Source organism: Onychostoma macrolepis, chromosome 21 (genome assembly GCF_012432095.1).
Source record: "Onychostoma macrolepis isolate SWU-2019 chromosome 21, ASM1243209v1, whole genome shotgun sequence".
NCBI classification, from domain to species: Eukaryota; Metazoa; Chordata; class Actinopteri; order Cypriniformes; family Cyprinidae; genus Onychostoma; species Onychostoma macrolepis.
This window is the reverse complement of record NC_081175.1, coordinates 16,133,161-16,156,462: the sequence shown is the minus strand read 5'-3', so window position 1 is coordinate 16,156,462 and position 23,302 is coordinate 16,133,161. Positions and strand designations below refer to the sequence as shown.

Sequence of the window (23,302 nt, the reverse complement as noted above, 5' to 3'; positions counted from 1 at the left end):
AAGAAAATAGCACAAAATAGTAAAAAAAAAAAAAATTTAAATTAAAAAAAAATTTAAATAAAAGAGCTAAAGCATTGAACATTTCCATTTCCACCATTAGGACAATAATTAAGGATCATGAAAACCGTCCCTTAAGTGTTTTTAATTTTCTCTTTTATTGTTAATCTCACAGAAACACTGAATAACCAAAACATTGCCCAAGCATTAAATATGATAATTATTTATACAGTGGGTACTGAAAGTATTCAGACCCCCTTAAATTTTTCACTCTTTGTTATATTGCAGCCATTTGCTAAAATCATTTAAGTTCATTTTTTTCCTCATTAATGTACACACAGCACCCCATATTGACAGAAAAACACAGAATTGTTGACATTTTGCAGATTTATTAAAAAGAAAACTGAAATATCACATGGTCCTAAGTATTCAGACCCTTTGCTCAGTATTTAGTAGAAGCACCCTTTTGATCTAATACAGCCATGAGTCTTTTTGGGAAAGATGCAACAAGTTTTTCACACCTGGATTTGGGGATCCTCTGCCATTCCTCCTTGCAGATCCTCTCCGGTTCTGTCAGGTTGGATGGTAAACGTTGGTGGACAGCCATTTTTAGGTCTCTCCAGAGATGCTCAATTGGTTTTAAGTCAGGGCTCTGGCTGGGCCATTCAAGAACAGTCACGGAGGTGTTGTGAAGCCACTCCTTCGTTATTTTAGCTGTCTGCTTAGGGTCATTGTCTTGTTGGAAAGTAAACCTTCGGCCCAGTCTGAGGTCCTGAGCACTCTGGAGAAGGTTTTCGTCCAGAATATCCCTGTACTTGGCCGCATTCATCCTTCCCTCGATTGCAACCAGTCGTCCTGTCCCTGCAGCTGAAAAACACCCCCACAGCATGATGCTGCCACCACCATGCTTCACTGTTGGGACTGTATTGGACAGGTGATGAGCAGTGCCTGGTTTTCTCCACACATACCGCTTAGAATTAAGGCCAAAGTTCTATCTTGGTCTCATCAGACCAGAGAATCTTATTCAGGTGTTTTTAGCAAACTCCATGCGGCTTTCATGTGTCTTGCACTGAGGAGAGGCTTCTGTCGGGCCACTCTGCCATAAAGCCCCGACTGGTGGAGGGCTGCAGTGATGGTTGACTTTCTACAACTTTCTCCCATCTCCCGACTGCATCTCTGGAGCTCAGCCACAGTGATCTTTGGGTTCTTCTTTACCTCTCTCACCAAGGCTCTTCTCCCCCGATAGCTCAGTTTGGCCGGACGGCCAGCTCTAGGAAGGGTTCTGGTCGTCCCAAACATCTTCCATTTAAGGATTATGGAGGCCACTGTGCTCTTAGGAACCTTAAGTGCAGCAGAAATTTTTTTGTAACCTTGGCCAGATCTGTGCCTTGCCACAATTCTGTCTCTGAGCTCTTCAGGCAGGTCCTTTGACCTCATGATTCTCATTTGCTCTGACATGCACTGTGAGCTGTAAGGTCTTATATAGACAGGTGTGTGGCTTTCCTAATCAAGTCCAATCAGTATAATCAAACACAGCTGGACTCGAATGAAGGTGTAGAACCATCTCAAGGATGATCAGAAGAAATGGACAGCACCTGAGTTAAATATATGAGTGTCACAGCAAAGGGTCTGAATACTTAGGACCATGTGATATTTCAGTTTTTCTTTTTTAATAAATCTGCAAAAATGTCAACAATTCTGTGTTTTTCTGTCAATATGGGGTGCTGTGTGTACATTAAGGAAAAAAAATGAACTTAAATGATTTTAGCAAATGGCTGCAATATAACAAAGAGTGAAAAATTTAAGGGGGTCTGAATACTTTCCATACCCACTGTATATGTTTATTATGGAAATGGAATTTCATACATACCACTTAGAACTAAAATGTATTTCATAACAATGTTGACTGATGTTTCAGAAAGGGATCTACTTAAAAAAAAAAAAACAAAATTTAAATGCCATCTGTTTTTAAGTACATCAAGATTTTCACACACCATTGTTCATGCATGCAGAAAACATCCCTTGTTTGATGATTAAAGATAAAGTTTTGAATAGAGTGCATGAACTTGATGAAAAGTCATTTAGTTTGTATTTTTACAGAAATTTTGTTTTAGTACGTTACATATAACAGTTGGGCGGGGGGGGGGGCTTTTTCAATTTTGGATTCCCATCGGTCGAGTGACTCATATCTAACGTGTATAGTACAGACAAACTCACCTAGTTATGAAGATGTATATACATTTCAATTCCAGCAGGCAACTATTTTTACAGCTACATTATTATTCCAGCCACAATTAATCACAACAATTCATAGGCCTATACAATTACGAATGATTAAACATAAATTGTCAGTTTGTTGTTTTGCACACATGCACACAAACATTATTTCATATACACGACAGAGTCGTGAGATGCATAAGAAATCTTTAGAGCACCCATAACAACAGAAGACAATACTTTATTGAACCTTTTCTGACAAGAAGTGTGCATTTTTGACGATCGTTTCTGTCCAGTCCGCTCGTTTTATCGCGTTTAACCACAGCTGTCGTCGTTTTTTTTTTTTTTGTCTGGCAGTGGCAGCAGATATGTGAATAAAATTTCTAATTTGAGACTATTACGACGATTCTGGCACCCAACATCACAACAAGATATTTTAAGCTAATCTTTGGTGGTAATCTTTCTCTATTAAAATATCCAATTTTCCCTTTGTTTTGCCTCCAGCTAGCACTGTGATGTTAATTGTGACATCGGCCCTAAAAGGGTCTATATAATACTATAAATAAGGGGAGCACAGCATGGGAAGGTTATTAGACTACGAGTGGTGACAGACTTTCTGAGAGACTCAACTGTTGCTGCTGCAGGAAAGATCAATTATGTGAGTATTACTTCTTGTGGTTTACTGGAGAATTATTGATGGAAGATAGGGACTTAAATAATGTAGAAGATCTTTATTTGTATTGTATATTAGCCTATGTTGTCATGTTGTCCAGTCAAAAGCAAAAAAATGGCTCAAAATTATTTAAAGGTTTTATAGTCAATATAGGTGGCTGACAGTTCCTGACAAATAATAATAACAATAGAAGGACATGTTGTAAGAATATTCACTGTTGCCTAATTAGGTTATCATTTTGTTATCATGTTGTTATTACCCAACAGCTACAGCAAAAATGTTGTTTTATAAAACATATTACTTTTTTTTTTTATTAAGAGAAAATTAAACATTGTAACAAACATTGTACGCTGACTGCAAATTATTATGAAAATCTATTGAATAAAGGATTTCCTTGTATCATTACACAATAGTTTTGACTATTAATTACCTAATGAACATCAACATCATCTGTCAGTGATTTTATCCAACCAGTCCCATACATGTAGAGATCCATCCGTAGCTGCTGAGAGAAGAGTTTTTGGTCGTGACTGATGCCAAGAATGGGTGGTAACCACAGGCGGGGAACCGCTGTATTTTGCTTCATGTGACATTTCATGGCCTCGGTGTGAAAAAACTGGCTGAGGGTTCTGTCCCTCTGTACTCCAATCCATTGTGTTGTAGATATGCACTGTTCCATCAAACCCTTCCAAATTTGAGAAAACAAATCGTTAGGTCATTGTTAACCAGAGGTCTTCCCATTAAGGAAGATGAACATGACATTTTGTATCTAACAACCTTACAAAACTAAAAGTTTGTTCTTTATTTGAGACAGGAAAATGGAAGCATTCTTTACTTACCCGACACAGAAAGACATCTATCGAGAACAGGAGCCCAAGAAACATTCAGAAAGTCATTCTTTGATGTGCTGTGTTGGACATTTAGTTGGGTTTGACAAAACGGACTCTGCAAATCTCTTAGATCAGATAGCAGCATGTGACCGGAGGACGAGAGTCTGGCTACAGTACAACAGGAAGGTTCGGACTGAGATCTGTCACTCCTCAACCCAAATGACCAGTGCAAACCACTCTTACTGTCTTGCAGAGGATAATGACAAGTCGAGGGATCTCTTGTGTCACCCATGAGCAAAGTGCCATTACTCGCACAAATGAGAAATACACAAGCATTCACAAACTGTAAGCCACTCACTGAATCTGAGGATTCTTTCGCTGTAAAATAATAAATAATAAATAAGTAATATGAAACGAGCTGTACTAATAAAGCATTTAAAAATTAAAAATAAATGAGTTTTAATATTACCTACTGTATACAGAACCCGTCCTGTTGCTATCTCTGTCAGCTGAACTTCACTTATACAAGAACCATGAAGGACTGCTGGCTCGTCTGTCAATCCTGGTGCTATTTTACTGCCTTTTGATGATTTGCTCTTGAGGTTTATGACTCCAGTCCTTTTTATAACATCTGTGTTGCAAAAACAGGTAAGATTCTACATGAAATGTTAAGAATTTGCTAAATGCTCCATGAATTCAAAAATATGTCAGATTATTTAAAATAATTTAATAATTATAACGATTTTCTATTTAGAAGACAATTATACAGGATTCAACAAAGGCATGTAGATTATTAGTTTAATTTCTCATTGTTCATTTCATTTGTAATGAATTGTACAGACATTAATCCTACCACTATCATCGCCTCCAATATCCCAAATCTGCAACGCTGAACTAGAACTTCCAGTAGTCACCACACATCTGTAAAGAACCGCATTTCAAATATGCATATACAGCCAAAATAAACAGGCCGCAAAACGTTTAAAACTGAGAAGAATTGAATATTTCTCAATATATTGCTGTTGTTGGCATCGTGTCAAATCAAGCTGAACTTCTGAACACATCTAGTTTTTACCTCGTTCCAGGGATATGTATCAAACTCTCAACAGGTTCCTCTGAAAAGCCACCATGCTGTACTTTGAAGTCTCTTTCTGCACAAAGACCCTAAAGTTGTGACCAATAAGCAGTTAATGAATTGCACATTCAAAATACATAGGCTACTAGTTTCTTTATTCACCTGATTTTCTCCTGCATATAATTTAAGAGGCAGAAGTAACTCTAAGATTTCGCTTCTAGCTCCAGTGTATCCTGCAACACAAATACCTGGAATACATAATGAAAAACAGCCTTTAGAATTTAATGGATTTTCTACTTTAATGATTCAAAATTTTCGTAGATTCAGAGATGATTTACATTTGTCACCCGTCCACTCTATTACTTTTGTCGGATGCTCGAGTTGAAACACATGCAGATCTTTGTATCTGAAATCAAAAAGACACAGATTTACTGGGTAATGAAACACGTCCCTGGTGCTCAAGATAATGCTGTCTAGGCAGGCAACAAAATAAGTGTTAAAACACAACCGCTATTACAGGCGATCAAACACAACTCACGTGTTTAGAGACTCCATAAACCAGTCTTCAGCTTCATCAGAGGATATGTCCATGCTGAATAACTGTTCACTTATTTAATAAAAAAATAAATACAAAACCTCACTCCTCCGTAAGTTTATTCATCGGCAGATATTTAAAATCAGTTAATATTTCCGGAACACGTTCTTCTGTACTCCTGGTGTGTTTCTAACGTACAAAGTTCCGTTGTCGCCATCTGCCGGCACAAAGTAGAGTAAAGTAAAATAAAATAAAGAAATCAAATGCCAATAAGGTGAAAAAAAGGTAAGTTAAGAGTTATTATAAGAGCGCATTTCTTAACTTAAATATAATGTTTAATTTGAACTTGACATTCGCTTCCAGTTACAAACTGGTATTTTAAAATCATATTATTATATTGTATTATCATAGTCATAAACACTCTGGTTTGTTGTGCAAATAGTTTTACCATTTATTGCACTTTGTTTGTATCCTAGTTATTTACCCATACAAGTGCTCAAGAATCAGAGGTAGGCCTACTGCACATTCAAAGAAAATATCTTACTTCCCTGTTAGAAAAAAAATAACATTTTTTTATATCTTGGTACACAAAATCTTTTGGAAATCCTATTGCATAATAAAAATATTTATGGTGACCCTTTGCCATAAAATCAAGTTGATTTGAGCACATGGGGAATGGCTACTGACTTGTGTAATAATGTAATCAAAACAGAAAATCTCTGGATAGTGAATGAGCAAATATATGATTTGCAAAAGCAGCATTCCAAAACAGCTATTTTGGTCAGAGCCTTCATTGGATGTGCTATTGTCTAGTGGCTGTACAATGCAGAGCAAAGCTGGCTCCACTTAAACCAGACCATCCTTTGGCTTTCATAAACACAGACTGAATAGAGTTAAATGTTGGAAATGTGTGGCATGCCTCTCTTGAAAAAGAACCATGTATTAATTGTAATCCAGGATTTACGGTGGTGACATGCTTTAGCTCTCGCATCAGCTTTACTCAGTTTGTGATCTGCCTCACTTGTGTTGTATGCTAAAATATCATCCCCATGTGTAAATGCAATGTTGCACAGCTCATTACTTCAGCTGCTTTTTATTTCGAGATTCTCACACACTTCAGATGAACACACTTTTTTGTTTTACAGGAATATTATTTTCACCTCTATAAAATTATTGTTAAATGCCAAAAGGATAATTAATATGAATTAGTTATACTGTATAACGATAATTTAAGTTTTTCCATTTGCTTCATATCAGAACTGAAATCTAAATAAAGAAGTCATTCTTCTGAGGATGTGCTTTTCAAATCAATCAGCAGTCGAGGCCTGCTAAGATCGTGACCTTTTTTTCTTCTTCTGCTAAAACCGCACAGCACAGCATCTGAAAATAATGAACAAACCATTGTTAAGAGTTACGACCTTTACATTTGTGTTTAATCAATCTTAAAGTGTTATATATTAGAAAGTTTTGGGTTTAGTAAGATTTTTCTTTTGTTATTTGAAATTTTTTTTTATATGTATATATATTTATTATTATTTTTTATTTATTTATTTATTTATTTTCTTCAGCAAAGATGCATTAAATTGATCAAAAGTGACAGTAAAGGTATTTGTAACGTTACAAAAGATTTCTGATTCAAATAAATGCTGTTCTTTTCAACTTTCAACACTGACATAATATGAAAGATTTCTTGAGCCAAAAAAATAAAAATAAATCTGCATATTAAAATAATTTCTAAATTCAACTTTCCATCACATTTTCAAATATTTTCAAATAGAAAACAAAAATTTTAATTGTAATAGTATTTCACAATACTAATACTGTAATACTACATATTACATTACATATAAGTCTTACAATTTTGTATAGTACTATTTTATGTATAAACTTTATATCAACACACCTGTATCTACGTGGACAACCATGGTGACCGACAATGTATTCTTGATCAAAACAGAAGCGACGACAGAGTCCTCCATAACCACACGTCCAATTCTGAATCTGCACTTCAGCATGATGCACTGAGACAAAATAATATCCAAAATTATCCAAGTACTGTTGTGCATGTATGTGTTGAATTGAAATGTTAGCACACAACACACCTTTGCACACAAGCTTTAATGCTATATTGGTTAAAACAAACAAATACAGTTATGACTAAAAATCCAATATACGGATGAATATTCAGATGAATTTACTTGTCAAATAAGTAAGCAACACATTCACAAATTAAATAAGAAACATTAAGGAATATGAAAATTCAGTCTATTGTTTTCTAAATTCAAATATTGCATCCCTCACTTCTACAAACACACACAAACACTCCATCCATGCAGTAAAATCTCCTACCATTCCCTGCAAAAAGTGCAAGCAATGCCACAAACAGAATCATGCCAAGTTTCTCCATAGTTTTACAGTCTCATCCTTCCAGGCTGTGTTGATGGCAGTGCCAATGTTTCATTTATACAACACTGAGGCAAAGGGGAGGAGTCCAGGGGAGGAGTACATTTTCTAGAAGAGGTGTCTTAAAATTAGGAAAACCATAGATTTACCAGAGAGTAATTTTAATATGCTACTGAGACTTATAGTATCTAAAAATAAAAAATAAAAAAGTCATTTCACACCCTTTTTAGAACATTCCCAACTTTGTCTAACATTCTGAGACGGTTCACTGAAAAGTTATGAACAATGTGCATCCATAACATTAATAAAACTTTTGTTTAGAGTTATCTGGTCTTTGATAGTATTTAAACGTTACAAATGATTTATTCATACATTGTTCATGGAACGTTTTTTTCCTTCTGAAACTCTTCAGTTGGACATTCTTCTCACATTTTTTAAATTGTTACAGAATATTCAGAGAACATTCAAAAGTAATATTCCCATATTGTTTGCAAAATGATCAAATGGAATGTTCCCTTAAGGTTAGCATAACCAATAATAATAATAAGAAACAATATTTTAAAAAAGATTGAACATACAGAAACATTTTCATAACTTGAATATTACATTCTTAAACATTTTTCTTAGCTAATTGTTAAAAATTATTGACAAATCGTAGTGAGTACAGGATTATCACTAGTATTTTTATTATTCTTCCAAGGATTTGCAATCTGATAGTCTTTCTATTCTAAATGTTCTGGTGTAAAATATTTAGCGACCATAATCATTCTGCCAGTAGCCTAACACTTGTTCTTAAGAGGTATGATGGACCTCATAAGGATAAATCCTACAAGTCACTGAAAATAATAATAATAGTAATAATAATAATAATAATAATTTCACTGAAGGAATTGCTAAATTTCACAAACAATTTCAAAGAAATGGGAAGAAACACAATGAATTAAAAGCGAAATTTTGAAAAACTGACATAGCATTTTCTTGTAATTTACATATTTGAAAAATCTTTTTACAGTGTACTGAAATATCATTATAGGCCTTCAATCTTTTTCGATTTTATCCCCAAAAATCGGATTTATGAATGAACCAGCAGATGTCGCTGTAGCATTAAAAGCCATGGAGCAAATATCCTTCAATGACACTAAATTATGAATGAGACTAAATTAATTTTCTTTCTCTAAATTCACTTTATGTCTCAGTATGTTCCATAAAATCATTCCTTTATTGGAATACAAATTGCTTGAGTACAAAATATGTTCCTTAATAAAGCTGTATTGATAAATTTTAAATCTAATCTTAGCACACCTTCCATTTCTTTTTCTGCAAGAATTTCAGCTTCCTTGAAGTGTTCATGATAGCAATCAAACGGTCTTATCTGTTATTAAAGCAGATTATTCACGGGTCTCTCGTTGTTCAGCGAAATGGGGGTAAAACCACATATCCTTTAGAAGACAGAGTGCAGCTTATGGGGAATTGTACAAAGCGAGTTAAGTTGGTAAAAAGAGTAAAAATGGGTCATGGCATTATTAGCCTTTTTCTAATGTGCGTCATCTAATGCATCACAAGGCCATTACGGAGGGGCCAAATACAAAACATTCCCCCTGGAAACAGAGGGGAACATTAGAGAGATTTCAAATTAATCTCACTGTATTTGGGTCTAAGGACTGAAACCCATTCAGGTTCTGGTTTAAAACTTCTGTTTTAATAAAGGTGCACATGCATGTGGTTACAGTGGTTTCTCACTTCGCCTTACTGCTGTGGAAAATTATACATAATATAGATAATTATAATTTGTGACAGGCTTTTAAGCTGTCCGTTTCTGCAAATGGTCGCATTTCCCTGTGGTTTTAGTCCACCTTTATTTCAGAAGAGAGAAACCATGGCGACTGCATCTGCCCGACATAAAAGAAAAAGAAATGGAGCCAGTGGCTCCCTGATATACTGTGGTGAAGGTTGAAGTGCCTTGTGACAATGAGAGCACAACTGACCTTGCTTTTGAACTTGAAATCCCCCTCAAATCTGTGGGTAGATGCTGAGAGCAGTCTCATGCAAATGAGGACATTTAAATGACATGGTAATTCATAAAAACCAAAATAAAGAAAGAGAGATTTTCTGCAAATGTCACAAGGATACCATAAAGTGAAAAGAAATCATGATGGATTTGAAAAGGATCGTTGTCACTGCGTTCTTTGACAAGATGTTGGATGATGAACCCGTAGGGAGATTGAGGCGACTGTTTGTTCACACACACACACACACACACACACACAAAGCCACATTTGAAAAGAGACATCCCTCCTGTCAGTCATACTGTAATTATGACTGTATGAAATGATGCAACAGAATTGTTTGTCATATGTTGTAATTTTGGCTCTAGAGCTTCCTGCAGCAGTTGTTTAATGTCAAAACAATGATGAATGGGTTACAGTTCAAAGTTCTCACAAAACATAGGCTAGACTGAGTACATTTGAGACATGTGTACAGTTGAAACACCTTAAATAACTTGTGTACACAAGAACCCAGAGCCGTGATTTTTTGCTCCACATATATGTATTAGTGTTCTCTTTGATCGTGGGAAATATGAAATGTGTGCGTCTTTCCACTCTGAAGATATCAGCAAAAGGTGAGATTTTCATTCCACCATGTCCCTTCCACAATGAATAGCTTATTATTCTTTTATGATTGTTAATCTTAACATATATCATTGCAAATATTACTCTGTGCTGTAAAAATAGACATTTTATGATATTGTGCCATGCAAGGTCTTTTCATAATCTAGAGAAACGTGCGAGCATGTCAGTCGGGTTCGGTTGAGACACAGTGCATCAACTGTACCCGGATTGGTCTCCTATTGCTTCACATGCTGTTTAGTTGTACAGTGTTATGATAATAGCATAAAAGTCACATTTACACATATGCTACGCAAATTCTGTTAAAAAATTATATTTGTGATATTTCAACTGTCTATTATTAATGGACATTTTCTAACACGAATGTTAAAAGGATTATGTAGCATTTTAAGAAATATACAAGGTGGTAAAGTGGGTACAGTTGAGACACCCTTTATATAGTGCTATGTACTGTATACAGTAACAGTTCAATCATAGAAAATAAAATGCATACAGAGGCGGTGTTTGTTTGTGTACTGGTATTACCTACATTATGGGGACCAAATGTCCCTACAAGTATAGTAATACCAGTAAATTCACCTTATGTGAATATTTTAGGTTCCCATGATGAAACAAGCTTATAAATCATACAGAATGATTGAAAATGTAAAAATGCAGAAAGTTTCGAGTGATGCTTAGGTTTAGGGGTAGGATTATAGAATATGTATATTGTTATTTTCACTGTTGTTATGTTTACACTTGTACTGTTTGCCATATATTTTTGTAGTGTTAAATATGTGTTCCTGTTTTGTTTAACTGAATTTGAATTAAATATTAAATGAAGCAAATAAATAAAAAAATTTATTTGTAAACTTTAATTAGCCTATTTAAAACTGTAATTTTGAAATTTATTACATTTGCTATAAATGGTTAGCCAGCTTTAGAGCATTAAGAATGGGTGTCTCAACTGTACCATGCTACGGTTTCAACTGTGCACCATATGGGTACAGTTGAGACAAAAATGTACCTCATGTTTATGAGCTAATTGTGGAAAATATGAACTACTTGATACTTATGGCTATTATCAATTTATGATATTTTAGTACACAAGAAAAAGAAATATCATGTGAAAAATCACTTCATTTCAGCATCTAGTTTTTGTGTAGTGATGAAAAAAGCAGAAAGTGTCTCTACTGTACTCAGTCTACCCTACATTTAATGCAACACAATAACAAAATTGCTGTGTCCTCTTATGATAACTATTGCTGTTGCTCATTTTCAGTCTTCCCACATTTCATATAACAATTAATCAAATATTCATTGATCTTTTCAGACTAAATTTATGCTGAATTCAGAACCGCATACTAAGCAGTAGTATGCTGTCCCCAGTTCAGCATTAATCATGACGTACCTACGATCCACTTAACGCATGCGCACTACGTCTGTTTTGTAATACTTCACCTGACCAGGAGAGGACAGCACTTTCTATTCTTGAACAAACGCCATTACCTTCTGACCTCCTCACATATCCATTTTTTGTTCCATTTTTCGTTCCATTTTTCATGTTCTGTTGTATTTACTATAGCGTTTTCCATCTAATCCTTACAGTAGGTTTTAAAAAGCACCAGTGCAGTTGTATGTGTGTTGCCACCGGTTTCCATTGCACATGCGCAGACGACAAACGCACAATTGTGCGCAAGGCTACAGTATATCGGCTCTACGAACTACGAAGTGTAGTAGTATGGACGAAGTAAAAATTACTGTAGAAAAAACGAATAAGTAGAATGTATAATTGGCCTATTATTCCGCTTTACAGTAAACGTAAGATTGTGGGGATGTGAAAACATGCTGCGGAAGCAACACAGCCCAAAATATCAAAATTGACCAGTGCATTTAAAAAAAAAAAAAAAAAAGAAGTGATTTAGGGGAGAAAAATACGAGAGAGAGGATGTAAAGTGGTCGTGTAAAACTAAATGTCTATTTTGATGGGGAAAAAAAGGATAGAATTTGTGGACCTTAATGATGTGGCATAACAGGATTGACTGGATTGACTCTGGAATGCATGAAGTGAAAATATTTTATCAATCCAGGCAGTAAGACAAGACATTATCATCTTAAAAATGAGTTTTCTTGTAATTCACAATGCTAAAATTCCACATTGGAATTTTGCATGGTGTCTTGCAAAACGTTATGTAGCCTAATTTAATTTCAATATCAATTTTTGAAGCACAGCCAGATTGGACTGTTTAATAAAAGAGTGAAATGACACTTTAGTGATCAGGCACATAAAGGTGTCATATGCTGTCCTTGCCATAAAAATAATTTGGAGAACTAGCACTCAAGGGTCAAACCTATTAAAAGTGGTCACATGATTATCTGATGGACTGCCTGAAACATGTACAGAAAATGTTCTTCATCGAATAAAATGTCAAGTGTCTATCATTTCATAGTGTTTTCACCGAGGTTACAAAGAACTGTATACTGGAGACTTAAAACTATGCTCAGGATTCAAGCGGTTTCTAAAAGGTCTATATTTTTGTATTCTTCCAAAAATTATAATTATAATTTTAGTCAGGGCCTCTTTATAAATCGCACAGAAGATAATGAAATGGCACACTAGGACACACACTTTGGGAAATGCTGGTTACATTTGTAGCAGGGATATTTAGAAAACAGTGGAAAAATCAGTTTAGCTCCAGTTCTTTGCACAAGTAATTTGTAAGATTATTACCAAAAGCTGTGACTAAAAATCCTTCATTAAATATATAAAATAATAATTTCTAGATTCACCAGTAGCAGTGGAAATGGTATAGGATGAGAAGTGTTCAGCTAAAACTGGATTGCCCGTGTGCAAACTCATTCACAAATCAAAGGGAAGGTCTCTGAAAAAAATTAATATTGCTCCACTTTGATGTCTCTCTCTCTTTTCCTCTCTCTCTCTCCCATTAAGAATGCGGGTATATTAACAAAGTGAAACTTCCATTCCTTCATCCGTTGAGATTAGCCAGCAAACTAATTCCCTATCTAACCCTGCTACTTTGAAGTCTTCAAGGGAGCCAAGAGCTTTTGTGCATGATTTACATAATCTGACAACTGCATCCCATCATAGAGATGTCTATTAACAGGAAAGTGTTCTAATTTCTTACCAAGATAGCATCATCATCACTACCGTTATCATTTTTCAGTTCGCTTGTCTGCATCTCCTGCTATTTGCAATTGCCACTTTTATATTGAATTTAAAGAAAATCTACTTGGATTTAATAATCTTGGGATCTCTCTGTCTGTCCATCTATCTATCTATTTATCTATCTATCCACCAACTCACCCATCCATCTATCCATCCATCCATATGTCCATCCATTTATCCATCTACCTACCTGTCTATCTGTCTTTCTATTTATGTATCCATCATCCATCCATCCATCCATCCACATACTCCCCAACACACCCATTCATCCATCCATCCATCCATCTACCTACCTACTGTCTGTCTATCTGCCTTTCTGTCTAATTATGTATCTGTCTATCAACCATCCATCCATCCACCTACCTACTTTCTGTCTGTCTATCTGTCTATTTATTTGTATCTGTCTATCAACCATCCATCCATCCACCTACCTACTTTCTGTCGGTCTATCTTTCTATTTATGTATCTGTCGATTATCCATCCATCTACCTACTCACCAACACACCCATCCATCTACCTACTATCTATCTGTCACTTTGTCTATTTATGTATCTATCATTCATCCATCCATCCATCCATCCATCCATTTATCCATCTACCTACCTGTCTGTCTTTCTATTTATGTATCTATCATCCATCCATCCATCCATCCACATACTCACCAACACACCCATTAATCTATCTGTCCATCCATCCATCTACCTACTGTCTGTCTATCTGCCTTTCTGTCTAATTATGTATCTGTCTATCATCCATCCATCCACCTACTTTCTGTCTGTCTATCTGTCTTTCTGTCTATTTATTTGTATCTGTCCATCATCCATCCATCCATCCATCCATTCATCAATCCATCCACCCTACTCATCAACACACCAATACATCTGTCTGTCCATCCATCCATCCTTCTACCTACCTTCTGTCTGTCTATCTATCTGTCTTTATATCTATCTATCTATCTATGTATCTGTCGATCATCCATCCATCTATCTGCCAACTCACCAACACATCCTTCCATCCATCCATCTACCTACGGTCTCTCTGTCACTGTCTATTTATGTATCTGTCTATCATCCATCCATCCACCTACTTTCTGTCTGTCTATCTGTCTTTCTGTCTATTTATTTGTATCTGTCCATCATCCATCCATCCATCCATCCATTCATCAATCCATCCACCCTACTCATCAACACACCAATACATCTGTCTGTCCATCCATCCATCCTTCTACCTACCTTCTGTCTGTCTATCTATCTGTCTTTATATCTATCTATCTATCTATGTATCTGTCGATCATCCATCCATCTATCTGCCAACTCACCAACACATCCTTCCATCCATCCATCTACCTACGGTCTCTCTGTCACTGTCTATTTATGTATCTGTCGATCATCCATCCATCCATCCATCTGACTACTCACCAACATACCCCATCCATCCATCCATCCATCCATCCATCCATCCATCCATCCATCCATCCATCCATCCATCCATCCATCCATCCATCCATCCATCCATCCATCCATCCATCCATCCATCCATCCATCCATCCATCCATCTATCTATGTCTGATAGTCCGATAACCATCCACTCTTGGTTTGTAATGTAATCATTACATTGAAGCTATTAAGCCACTCTCTTCATTAGTAATGCTTTGGTGGCAGGTCAACAGCAAATGACACCCAGTACAAATGAAATCACTTTCACCTTTGTAATCCACTGCTCCATCTAGGCCAGTGCTGATGAGTCTCAGGAATGTTTAACAAACTTCAATTTATGGCCAATTTGAAATAAACGTTTGGACCAATTTAAGTATGGAGAAATTAGTTTCTGGCTCTCAGAGGGCAGAAAAGAGCTTTGATGTTTCTTAGTGAGCTGTCTTTCTTTTTCCTTTCTCACAAATTAAGGAGGGAATTTGTAACACACAATATGGAGTTCAAGGTGTCAAGGGGCATTAGTCAGAAGAACGCTGGCTCTTCGAGAGGAAGAGAAAGAGAGATACTGAAGGAATTAAGCAGTGCTTGGGTTCAGAAACTCGGCCAGTAAAGATATTCTCAGAGGTACTTTTTGGAAACTGCCATTAGGCAAAAAAAATGCAAGTCAGGGCAGAGTACTGGGGATCATTTAAGGGTTTGATCTTAAAAGACATAAATTATGGTTTGTCATAGTGCTAATTAATACATTCTTTATATTAAAAAATATGAAGGGAAACCCTGTACAGATTTAAAAGCTCCCTTGCAGTTCATGAGTGTGAAATTTAACTGAATTGGCTACACGCAACACAAAGTTAAACTGGAATTTGAATTGAAATGTTCTTTCACATTGGTCAAAAAAAAGTAAATATCTAAAAAAAAATGAAATATAGCAAATATAATAAATTATACTATATAATAACTAATTCTATAGGTGGAATTTCAAACATAATTTTACTTTTTAAAGTTACCATAAAATGGAAATAGATCATTTCGTCTATTTGTTAACATATTGGAGTGAAACTGATTTTTCCAAAAAAAAAAAAAAAAAAAGCATTTATTTTTTTCATTTTCAGCTAGTTGCCAAGGCGAAATTGATCATTTTCATTTAGTTTTACTTTAAGTACTAAAATAATTAAAATTAAAACTAATGACCAAAAAATAAAAAAATATTTTATATTATTTTTATATTTTTAAATATTTTATACTATTTATTGTATTTTTAGTACAAGATAATTTAACAAAACGGATTAATTTTGTCAGGGGCATGATGAATTAAAATTAAAGCTTTTAATATAATAAAAATTCTAATTAATCACTAAATTAACATGTTAAAATTGACAGTATTAATTTCAACATAAAACATTGGCAGTAGGCTATATGGATTTTTATATTCACAAAAGTCCCACATGTTGTTGCTTAACCTTCATAAATAAAAATGCTTAATACACTGTCTGACAAACCACATCTTTGATTGTCCTTTTGAGGTGAATCCGCTGCAGACAACAAACAAATGAAAATGCTCATTGTCTCGCCGGCACTAGTAAAAAGCTGTATTTGTAAAATGGAATGTGGTTTGTACCGTGTCCAATGCAGAGGGCACAGCTCATCTCTGGCTTCACCAATGGCTGCCTGGTGTTTGATAACCCCCGGATTTGTAGGAAGACATGGTTTGCATTTGTAATCAGGCCTCCGGCACTATGTCCTGATTGCTAATTGTATCCTTTGGGCCCTGCATGCTTCCTGCATGGTTATTACTGTCCTTACTCCCTCCCCTCTTTCTCTATCTCTCACATGTGTTACTTTTCACTCTTAAAACCCCACATCCCCCACACCCCCTACTATGCTTTTTTATTCAAGTAATTCTCGCCTATTTAACAAACCACCATGTGAGCTGCCAGTCACACTGGGCATTCCCCATTCAGTAATCAGAGCGGTTCAGCTGCACATGCGTTTTTACTGATGTGCTGTAATGGTGAGCTCTCAGCAGGATCTGAGTCTTTCGTAAGGCGCTAAAAGCTCATGTGTCCCCTGGATAGGCGGCAGATTATGTCTTAAAGGATGTTGCAGTTTTATTGACATTGCATGCGTTTATTTGCAAGTGAACATTCACAAATCATAATTTTCTGTCAGTTTGCATACACTACATGTCAAAGGTTTTAAAGAATTAAGATTTTAAGTTTTTTTTTTTTAAGAAAAAAAGTCTCTTATGTTCACCAAGGCTGCATTTACTGGACCAAAAATATAGTAAAAACAGTAATTTAAAAACATTATCATACAAAGTCTCGTGCCAAGTAAGATTTAAAAAATAAGAAAAAGAAATTAATACTTCTGTTCAACAGAGATGCATTAAATTGATGAAAAGTGCTAGTAGAGACGTTTATAATGTTACAAAATATTTCTATTTCAAATAAATGCTACTCATTTTGAACTGTCTATTCATCAAAGTACCTGAAAAAAAAAAAAAAAAAAAAAGTATTAAGGCTTCCACAAAAATATTAAACAAAACTTCTGAACTGTTTTCAACATTAATAATAACGAAAACTGTTCTTAATTACTGATAATAACTGAGCACCAAATCAGCATATTAGAATGATTTCTAAAAGCTCAATATGACACTGAAGACTGGGGTAATGACTGCTGAAAATTAAATCACAGGAATAAATTACATTTTAAAATACATTCAAAGAGAAAACAGTTATTTTACAGTAAAGTGTAATATTTCACAGTATTACAGTTTCACTGTATTTTTAAACAAATAAATACTGCCATGGTGAGTAAAATAATCTCCTTATGAAAACAATCAAATATTCCAACTTTTCACAGGTAGTGTATTTTTCTCAAGAGTCAAATTATTTTGACCTACACATGCATATGCCTTACATTTTACTGTTTAAATGTAATATGTTTATTATTGTTATTGCTGACATCAGTCTAAGTGGCTTTGTAAAGTATTCCCCTTTTTTCTGTGAAAATTTAAAATGTTGCACTGCATAAGGAAATAAAGAACAAACTATTCTACTGTTGTTTAATAATATTTAATAAGGTAATATTCAACAGACCAGGGGCCTGTACCATGATGGTAGATGAACAAATTTAGAGTTACAGGATTAGTTTCGAGTTGACAAAACCAAACCTCTCCGATCCGGCTTTGTTGGTACCATGATGCTGATCATCAACTTTGTTAACTCAGGCTTTGATCCTGAGTTTGTGGAGCATGTGCACATGAATGTGTGACATCAGTGGCTAACAGCCAATCACAAGCCTTGGTTAAAAGTTAAAGATTTTGCTAAAGGTTAAAAGATTGAAAAATATGATTCATTTAAATGCATTTACAATGAAAAAGTACTTGTTCATGAAAGAGGACAAATAAAATAAATTGTCTTGCTTTATCAGTGCAGTCACAAGTGAAACTTAAGTTAGTTTATATTGTTGGAAATATACAGCGATAGAGACTCGAACATGTAAGGTCACAGTCATTTTTAAAGCATTATCTATTGATTCTACAACTTATTTATATTATATACAATCTGTATCTATTAACATTCATTTAAAATAAATTATTTATAATAACTGTTAAACTAAAATAGCTTGTGTGTAATGGATTAATAATAATATAAATCATATAATTAAATAAATAATATAAAATAATGTAATTATCATTAAGGCCAGACCAACTTTTTTTTTGTACTAGTGACCTTTAATTTGGAGCAAGATAAACTGGGAGAGTGACTTTTTTTGTGTCAGACATGTGTCAGTTAGCTCACATCTGATTGGTCCAATTTCAGTTTGAGATCTCTAACTCAGAACATAACCTGCCCCGGAGCAGGTTAGCTGTGGAGTGTAAGTTACTATGGCAATGAAGGCAGCTAAAAGCCAAGCTACTTTCATGGTACCTAAAACCCAGAGTTGGCGCAAGCTAAACTGAAACTTACCTGGCTAGCCAGCTAATCCAGCTTCATGGTACAGGCCCCTGTTTCATGAATTGTAAAAAGGTAAACTCTGCAATCATAGATCATTTCTGACAAGCAACAATCTTAAAAGACAGGAAAAAAAAAAAAAAAAAAAAAAAGTATAATCGATCAGGATAATCAATTGCAGTGATTGTGAAAGCATGTTGGAGTTACGCTGCAGTTTCACTTATGCGTGCAGTGTAAAATGGACCTAAATGTTTTACAGTGATTAAATTTAAAAGGAGCTGAATGTGAGACTTAAGGGATCTGTTTAGGCTTCTGTAGAAGACGGCTTATGGATGTATGTGCTGATGCCCTGTCTTTTTTATTTACTCCCCTCCTTTAATCAGGAGAACATCCAGAAGAAGCATGACAGGTTGGTGGAAACCGCTCCGGACCGCTCAGGGACTGTGTCAGCGTCTTCAAAAGGGCACACTGTGCATTTCCACCGGCCATGCTGTGAAAGCACCGCTCAGGCCTTCTCCTTCAAAGTCTTACATGACATTTCTGCAAGACACTGATGCTGTTTGATAGCCCATCAAATCTAACAGAAGCCTTTTTGTCCCTCATTTGAATATCAAATGGACTACCTTTTCACCACACCTCCTTCAGGAAAGCGGGGATCATTTAAATGGATGACAAGAACCTTGTGAGGTTGTTTATAGGCCATGAAGAGCTTTTGTGCGTTCACATGGTCATAATGATAAATTAGTCTTGGCTCCATAGCCTACACTTTTAAAAAATAAAGATTCTTTATTGGCATCTATGGTTCCATGGAGAACCTTTAACGGGGTCATCGGATGCCCATTTTCCACAAGTTGATATGATTCTTTAGGTCTTAATGAAAAGTCTATAACATACTTTGGTTAAAATTTCTCAATGGTAGCGTAAAAAACACCTTTTTACCATGTCAAAATCAGCTCTGTTTTTAGCAAGCCATTTTAGTCCATGTTGCTTTAAATGCTAATGAGCTCTGCTGACCCCGCCCCTCTCTTCCGTGGGGTGATGAGCAGTACGGTTTACTTTAGCCACGAAACTGGCTGACTAGCTCCTTATTAGGAAAGGTGATTTGCAAAGTTATACTCACTTCTTCTGTAGATGAAGCTGGATCATGAATGATTCGCGCGAACATAGATGCATTCGGGGATCGGCGCATTCCCTTCAAAATGAAAGTAACGTTAATCCTCTGCGTCTTCAGCGGCTCAAATGTCGGGAGTAAATGATGACTGTGATATTCATTATTACATCAACAACTAAACACCTCAATCGCTTATCGGAGACATTCTCGTTTTCCCCTGCACCAGAGTCGACACAATGGCGGACAGCTCACTCAGGGCGGGTCTAAGGTAAGACGGCCTTGTCAATCAGCTATCGTGGGAGAGGTCTGTGCAGAACTACGTCATTCTGACAGGAATCTCCGAGCAGCCTGATTTGAGAAAGGGGATTTTAAAACATTTAAAAAAAAAAAAACCACTGGGTGGATTTTTATCATTATAGGATGGATGTGTACACACACTTCCAAGTTCAAACAACTTGAAAAGTGAAATTTGCATCCGATGACCCCTTTAATATCCATGGAACCTTTCCATTGCATAAAAGGTTGTTTCTAGATGAAAAAGTTGCTTTAGATTAAATGCTCTTCACACAAAGAAAAAGAGTCTTTTAAGAACCTATGTTAATTTTTAAGAGTGTAGGGGTGGGTGGTATGACCACAATCTATAAATCACACACAGTATGAGTATTGTGTGTATATTGTTATTTTTTTCAGATTTATATATTATCCATAATTGTATATTAGCCATAATTTAATTAGCATCTTAAAAGCTTCACAAGATGTAATATAATAGTTAAAAAAAAAAAAAAAAGACTCAAAACAATAATAAATATGATTGTCTGTCTGCTTGTCATTAAGCCTTGATATCTTCCACATTTGCAAACACCACATTTTTCAGCTTTTGGATGCAACCATTGGAGGCATTGTGTGATTCTTCTAATGGTTGCATCCAAAAACTGAAAAATGTGGCACAGCATAACTGAAATGCTCCCATTATTATATCAACAAGAGTGCACATCTACACTTTGGAGAATAAATTACTGTACACTCTAAAAAATGCTGGGTTAAATACAGAACACATGCTGGGTTGTTTTCAATCAACAGTTGGGTTAAATGTTTAAACCAACCGCTGGGTCTAAACAACCCAATCGTTGGGTTCGTCCATATTTTACCCAGCGCTGGGTTGTATTTAACCCAGTATTCTTTAGAGTGTAGTTGTCACGCTGTGTCTTGCAAGGAGCACGCTGGAGGCACAGACAAACTTGAACAGGCTTTAATGAACGGAAAACGCTGTGGATATTCCAACTTAGAAGGTTTGCATTAACAAGTAACGAACCAGTAGACCCGACAGAAAGGAAGGAACAAACAGGAACTTAAATACACAGGATAATTAACAAACACAGGTGCCAGGAATCCTAATTAACAAAACAAGGACAGGAAAATGACCAAAAAAGGAAACGGGAACAGAAACGGGCAAAACGGGTCCAAAACTCTGACATTGGTGCCCTGGAGGCTGGTACCTGACGGAGACACGGGAGGCCTCCAGGGCGGATCGTCGAGCTCAGGGGGCCATGGTGGGACAGGCAGTCCAAGGAGCCATGGCGGATCAGGGAGCACAGAGGGCCATAGCGGGGCAGACAGTCCAGAGAGCCATGGCAGATCAGGGAGCTCGGGGAGCCATGGCAGATCAAGGAGCTTGGGGAGTCATGGTGGGACAGGCAGTCCAAGGAGCCATGGCAGAGCGGGGAGCTCTGGGAGCCATGGCGGGACAGCCTCCGTGGCCTTGGCTAATGGCCCAGCCCCTCTGGCCAGAGCCGTATAGCCCCACCCCAAAAAATACTTGGGGAGAATCTCAAGTCTAGAGGCCCTCCCTGAACTGGATTCGAGGACTGGAGCCTTCTCAGAGCTGGATGCAGGGACTGGAGCCCTCTCTGGGCTTAACTGGGGATCATGAGCCCTCCCTGGGCTTAGCGCGGGAACAGGATGGCCCTCTGGAGGAGCGGGCACTTGAGTGCACTCTGGGACTGGAGCCGACACTGGAGTGGGCTCTGGGGCCTCTGCAATCTCCTCTTTTGGGCTGAGGAGAGGGAGATGACCATCAGGCTTGACAGCGGAGAGGCCGGCTGGCTTGAGCGATGAACGGCCTGCTGATTTGACTTTGAAGCTGCCAGCAATCTTGACTTGGAAGCGGCCAGCATTTCTGAGCTGAGGATGATCGTGGAGCTTCGGAGGATTCGGGGGTGTTTGGGGCTGGGCAGGGTTCCTGGCGTGGGGTGAGCTGGCGAGACGCGGCATGCCTCAGAGAGGGCTGGACAACGAGACTGAAACATTTCCTTTATTTCTTCAGCTTCAAAATCGGAATCATTTAAGAAAAGGATGAGATTAATCAGCTTGATCAGGCAGTGGTGGAAAGAGTACTGAAAATTTGTACTTAAGTACAAGTACTGTTACATTGCTGAAATAATACTCAATTACAAGTGAAAGTACCGGTACAAATTACTCATCTCAAAAACTACTCAGAGTACTAGTTACTTTTTAGCAGCAATATTTAATGAATTACCAAAAAATATTAATTCATATCTTCGCTTCTGGGTCCTAACGCTCTGCCAGATACCCCAAGAAAACAAACTGTGCTAATATACAATATAATACTGAAAAATTATAACCCTAACCTTTATCTCCATACTGAAAACCCAGATGGCCAGACAGGGATTCAGCTAAAATGTTAGTGTCTGAGACACTGTGAGCACGGAGACTGTAGTGTGCACAGCAAATTTTTAAATGCTTAGCTTAAATATGTAATATTAATTAAATAGTGCTCATAAATGGCTGCTGAGATAGTATTCTCAAGTGAAAGGAGTAGAGACCCGGAAACTGCAGTCCTTACATCATGATTTAACAAAAGGATTCTCCCCAAACCTTCAAACTGATGTCATCAGAGCAAGAATTTCAGGTTTTGATTAAATATTATGATGGCAGACAATTTTTTCCCCTGGTGTATTGACTTGAACGGTTTAATTATTCACCACAAGACTAGTAATGTGCACTAAAAAAGTAAGTAGGGTCATTTTTGATTTCATGACGACTTCAATCATTTTCAATACCATTGGCAAAACTACCACATACTGTATACCGCCATATAGCCATTTCAATATTTCAAATTATTTTGTCCATCCATTTTTTCAAGGGAATCGTTATTTCAAGTTTTGAGTGGTTTAATCCAAGTCTTCTAAAAAAATATGATGAACAGATTTTAATATAGGCTTTTATTTACATAGCCTACATATAAACATTGATCCATTA

At 36.4% G+C, this 23,302-nt stretch overlaps 2 protein-coding genes across 6 annotated transcripts in view; both read right to left on the bottom strand.

Annotated features, from left to right (window-relative positions):
- Positions 1-1,903: 1,903 nt before the first annotated feature.
- Positions 1,904-5,523, bottom strand: wdr73 (WD repeat domain 73). The gene is made up of 8 exons (XM_058759254.1): positions 5,331-5,523; positions 5,131-5,198; positions 4,955-5,040; positions 4,793-4,881; positions 4,571-4,638; positions 4,187-4,348; positions 3,727-4,095; positions 1,904-3,572 (listed from the first exon to the last, which is right to left on the bottom strand). The coding sequence occupies exons 1-8, from the start codon at positions 5,381-5,383 to the stop codon at positions 3,334-3,336; spliced, it is 1,134 nt and encodes a 377-aa protein (XP_058615237.1). The 5' UTR covers positions 5,384-5,523; the 3' UTR covers positions 1,904-3,333.
- A 160-nt stretch (positions 5,524-5,683) lies between these two features.
- defbl2 (defensin, beta-like 2) overlaps positions 5,684-23,302 on the bottom strand; it is a 39,220-nt gene continuing 21,601 nt past the window's right edge. For 2 of the 5 annotated variants that reach the window (XM_058759257.1, XM_058759258.1), the window contains 2 exons: positions 7,231-7,348; positions 5,684-6,707 (listed from right to left, as the gene is read on the bottom strand). In XM_058759257.1, coding sequence (XP_058615240.1) covers positions 6,686-6,707; positions 7,231-7,348 — 140 coding nt within the window. In that variant the 3' untranslated portion in view covers positions 5,684-6,685. Of the gene's footprint in view, positions 6,708-7,230; positions 7,349-7,676; positions 7,839-9,715; positions 9,747-9,860; positions 9,961-21,299; positions 22,347-23,302 lie in introns of those variants that run through there. The other 3 variants (XM_058759259.1, XM_058759255.1, XM_058759256.1) reach the window with 3 other exon arrangements.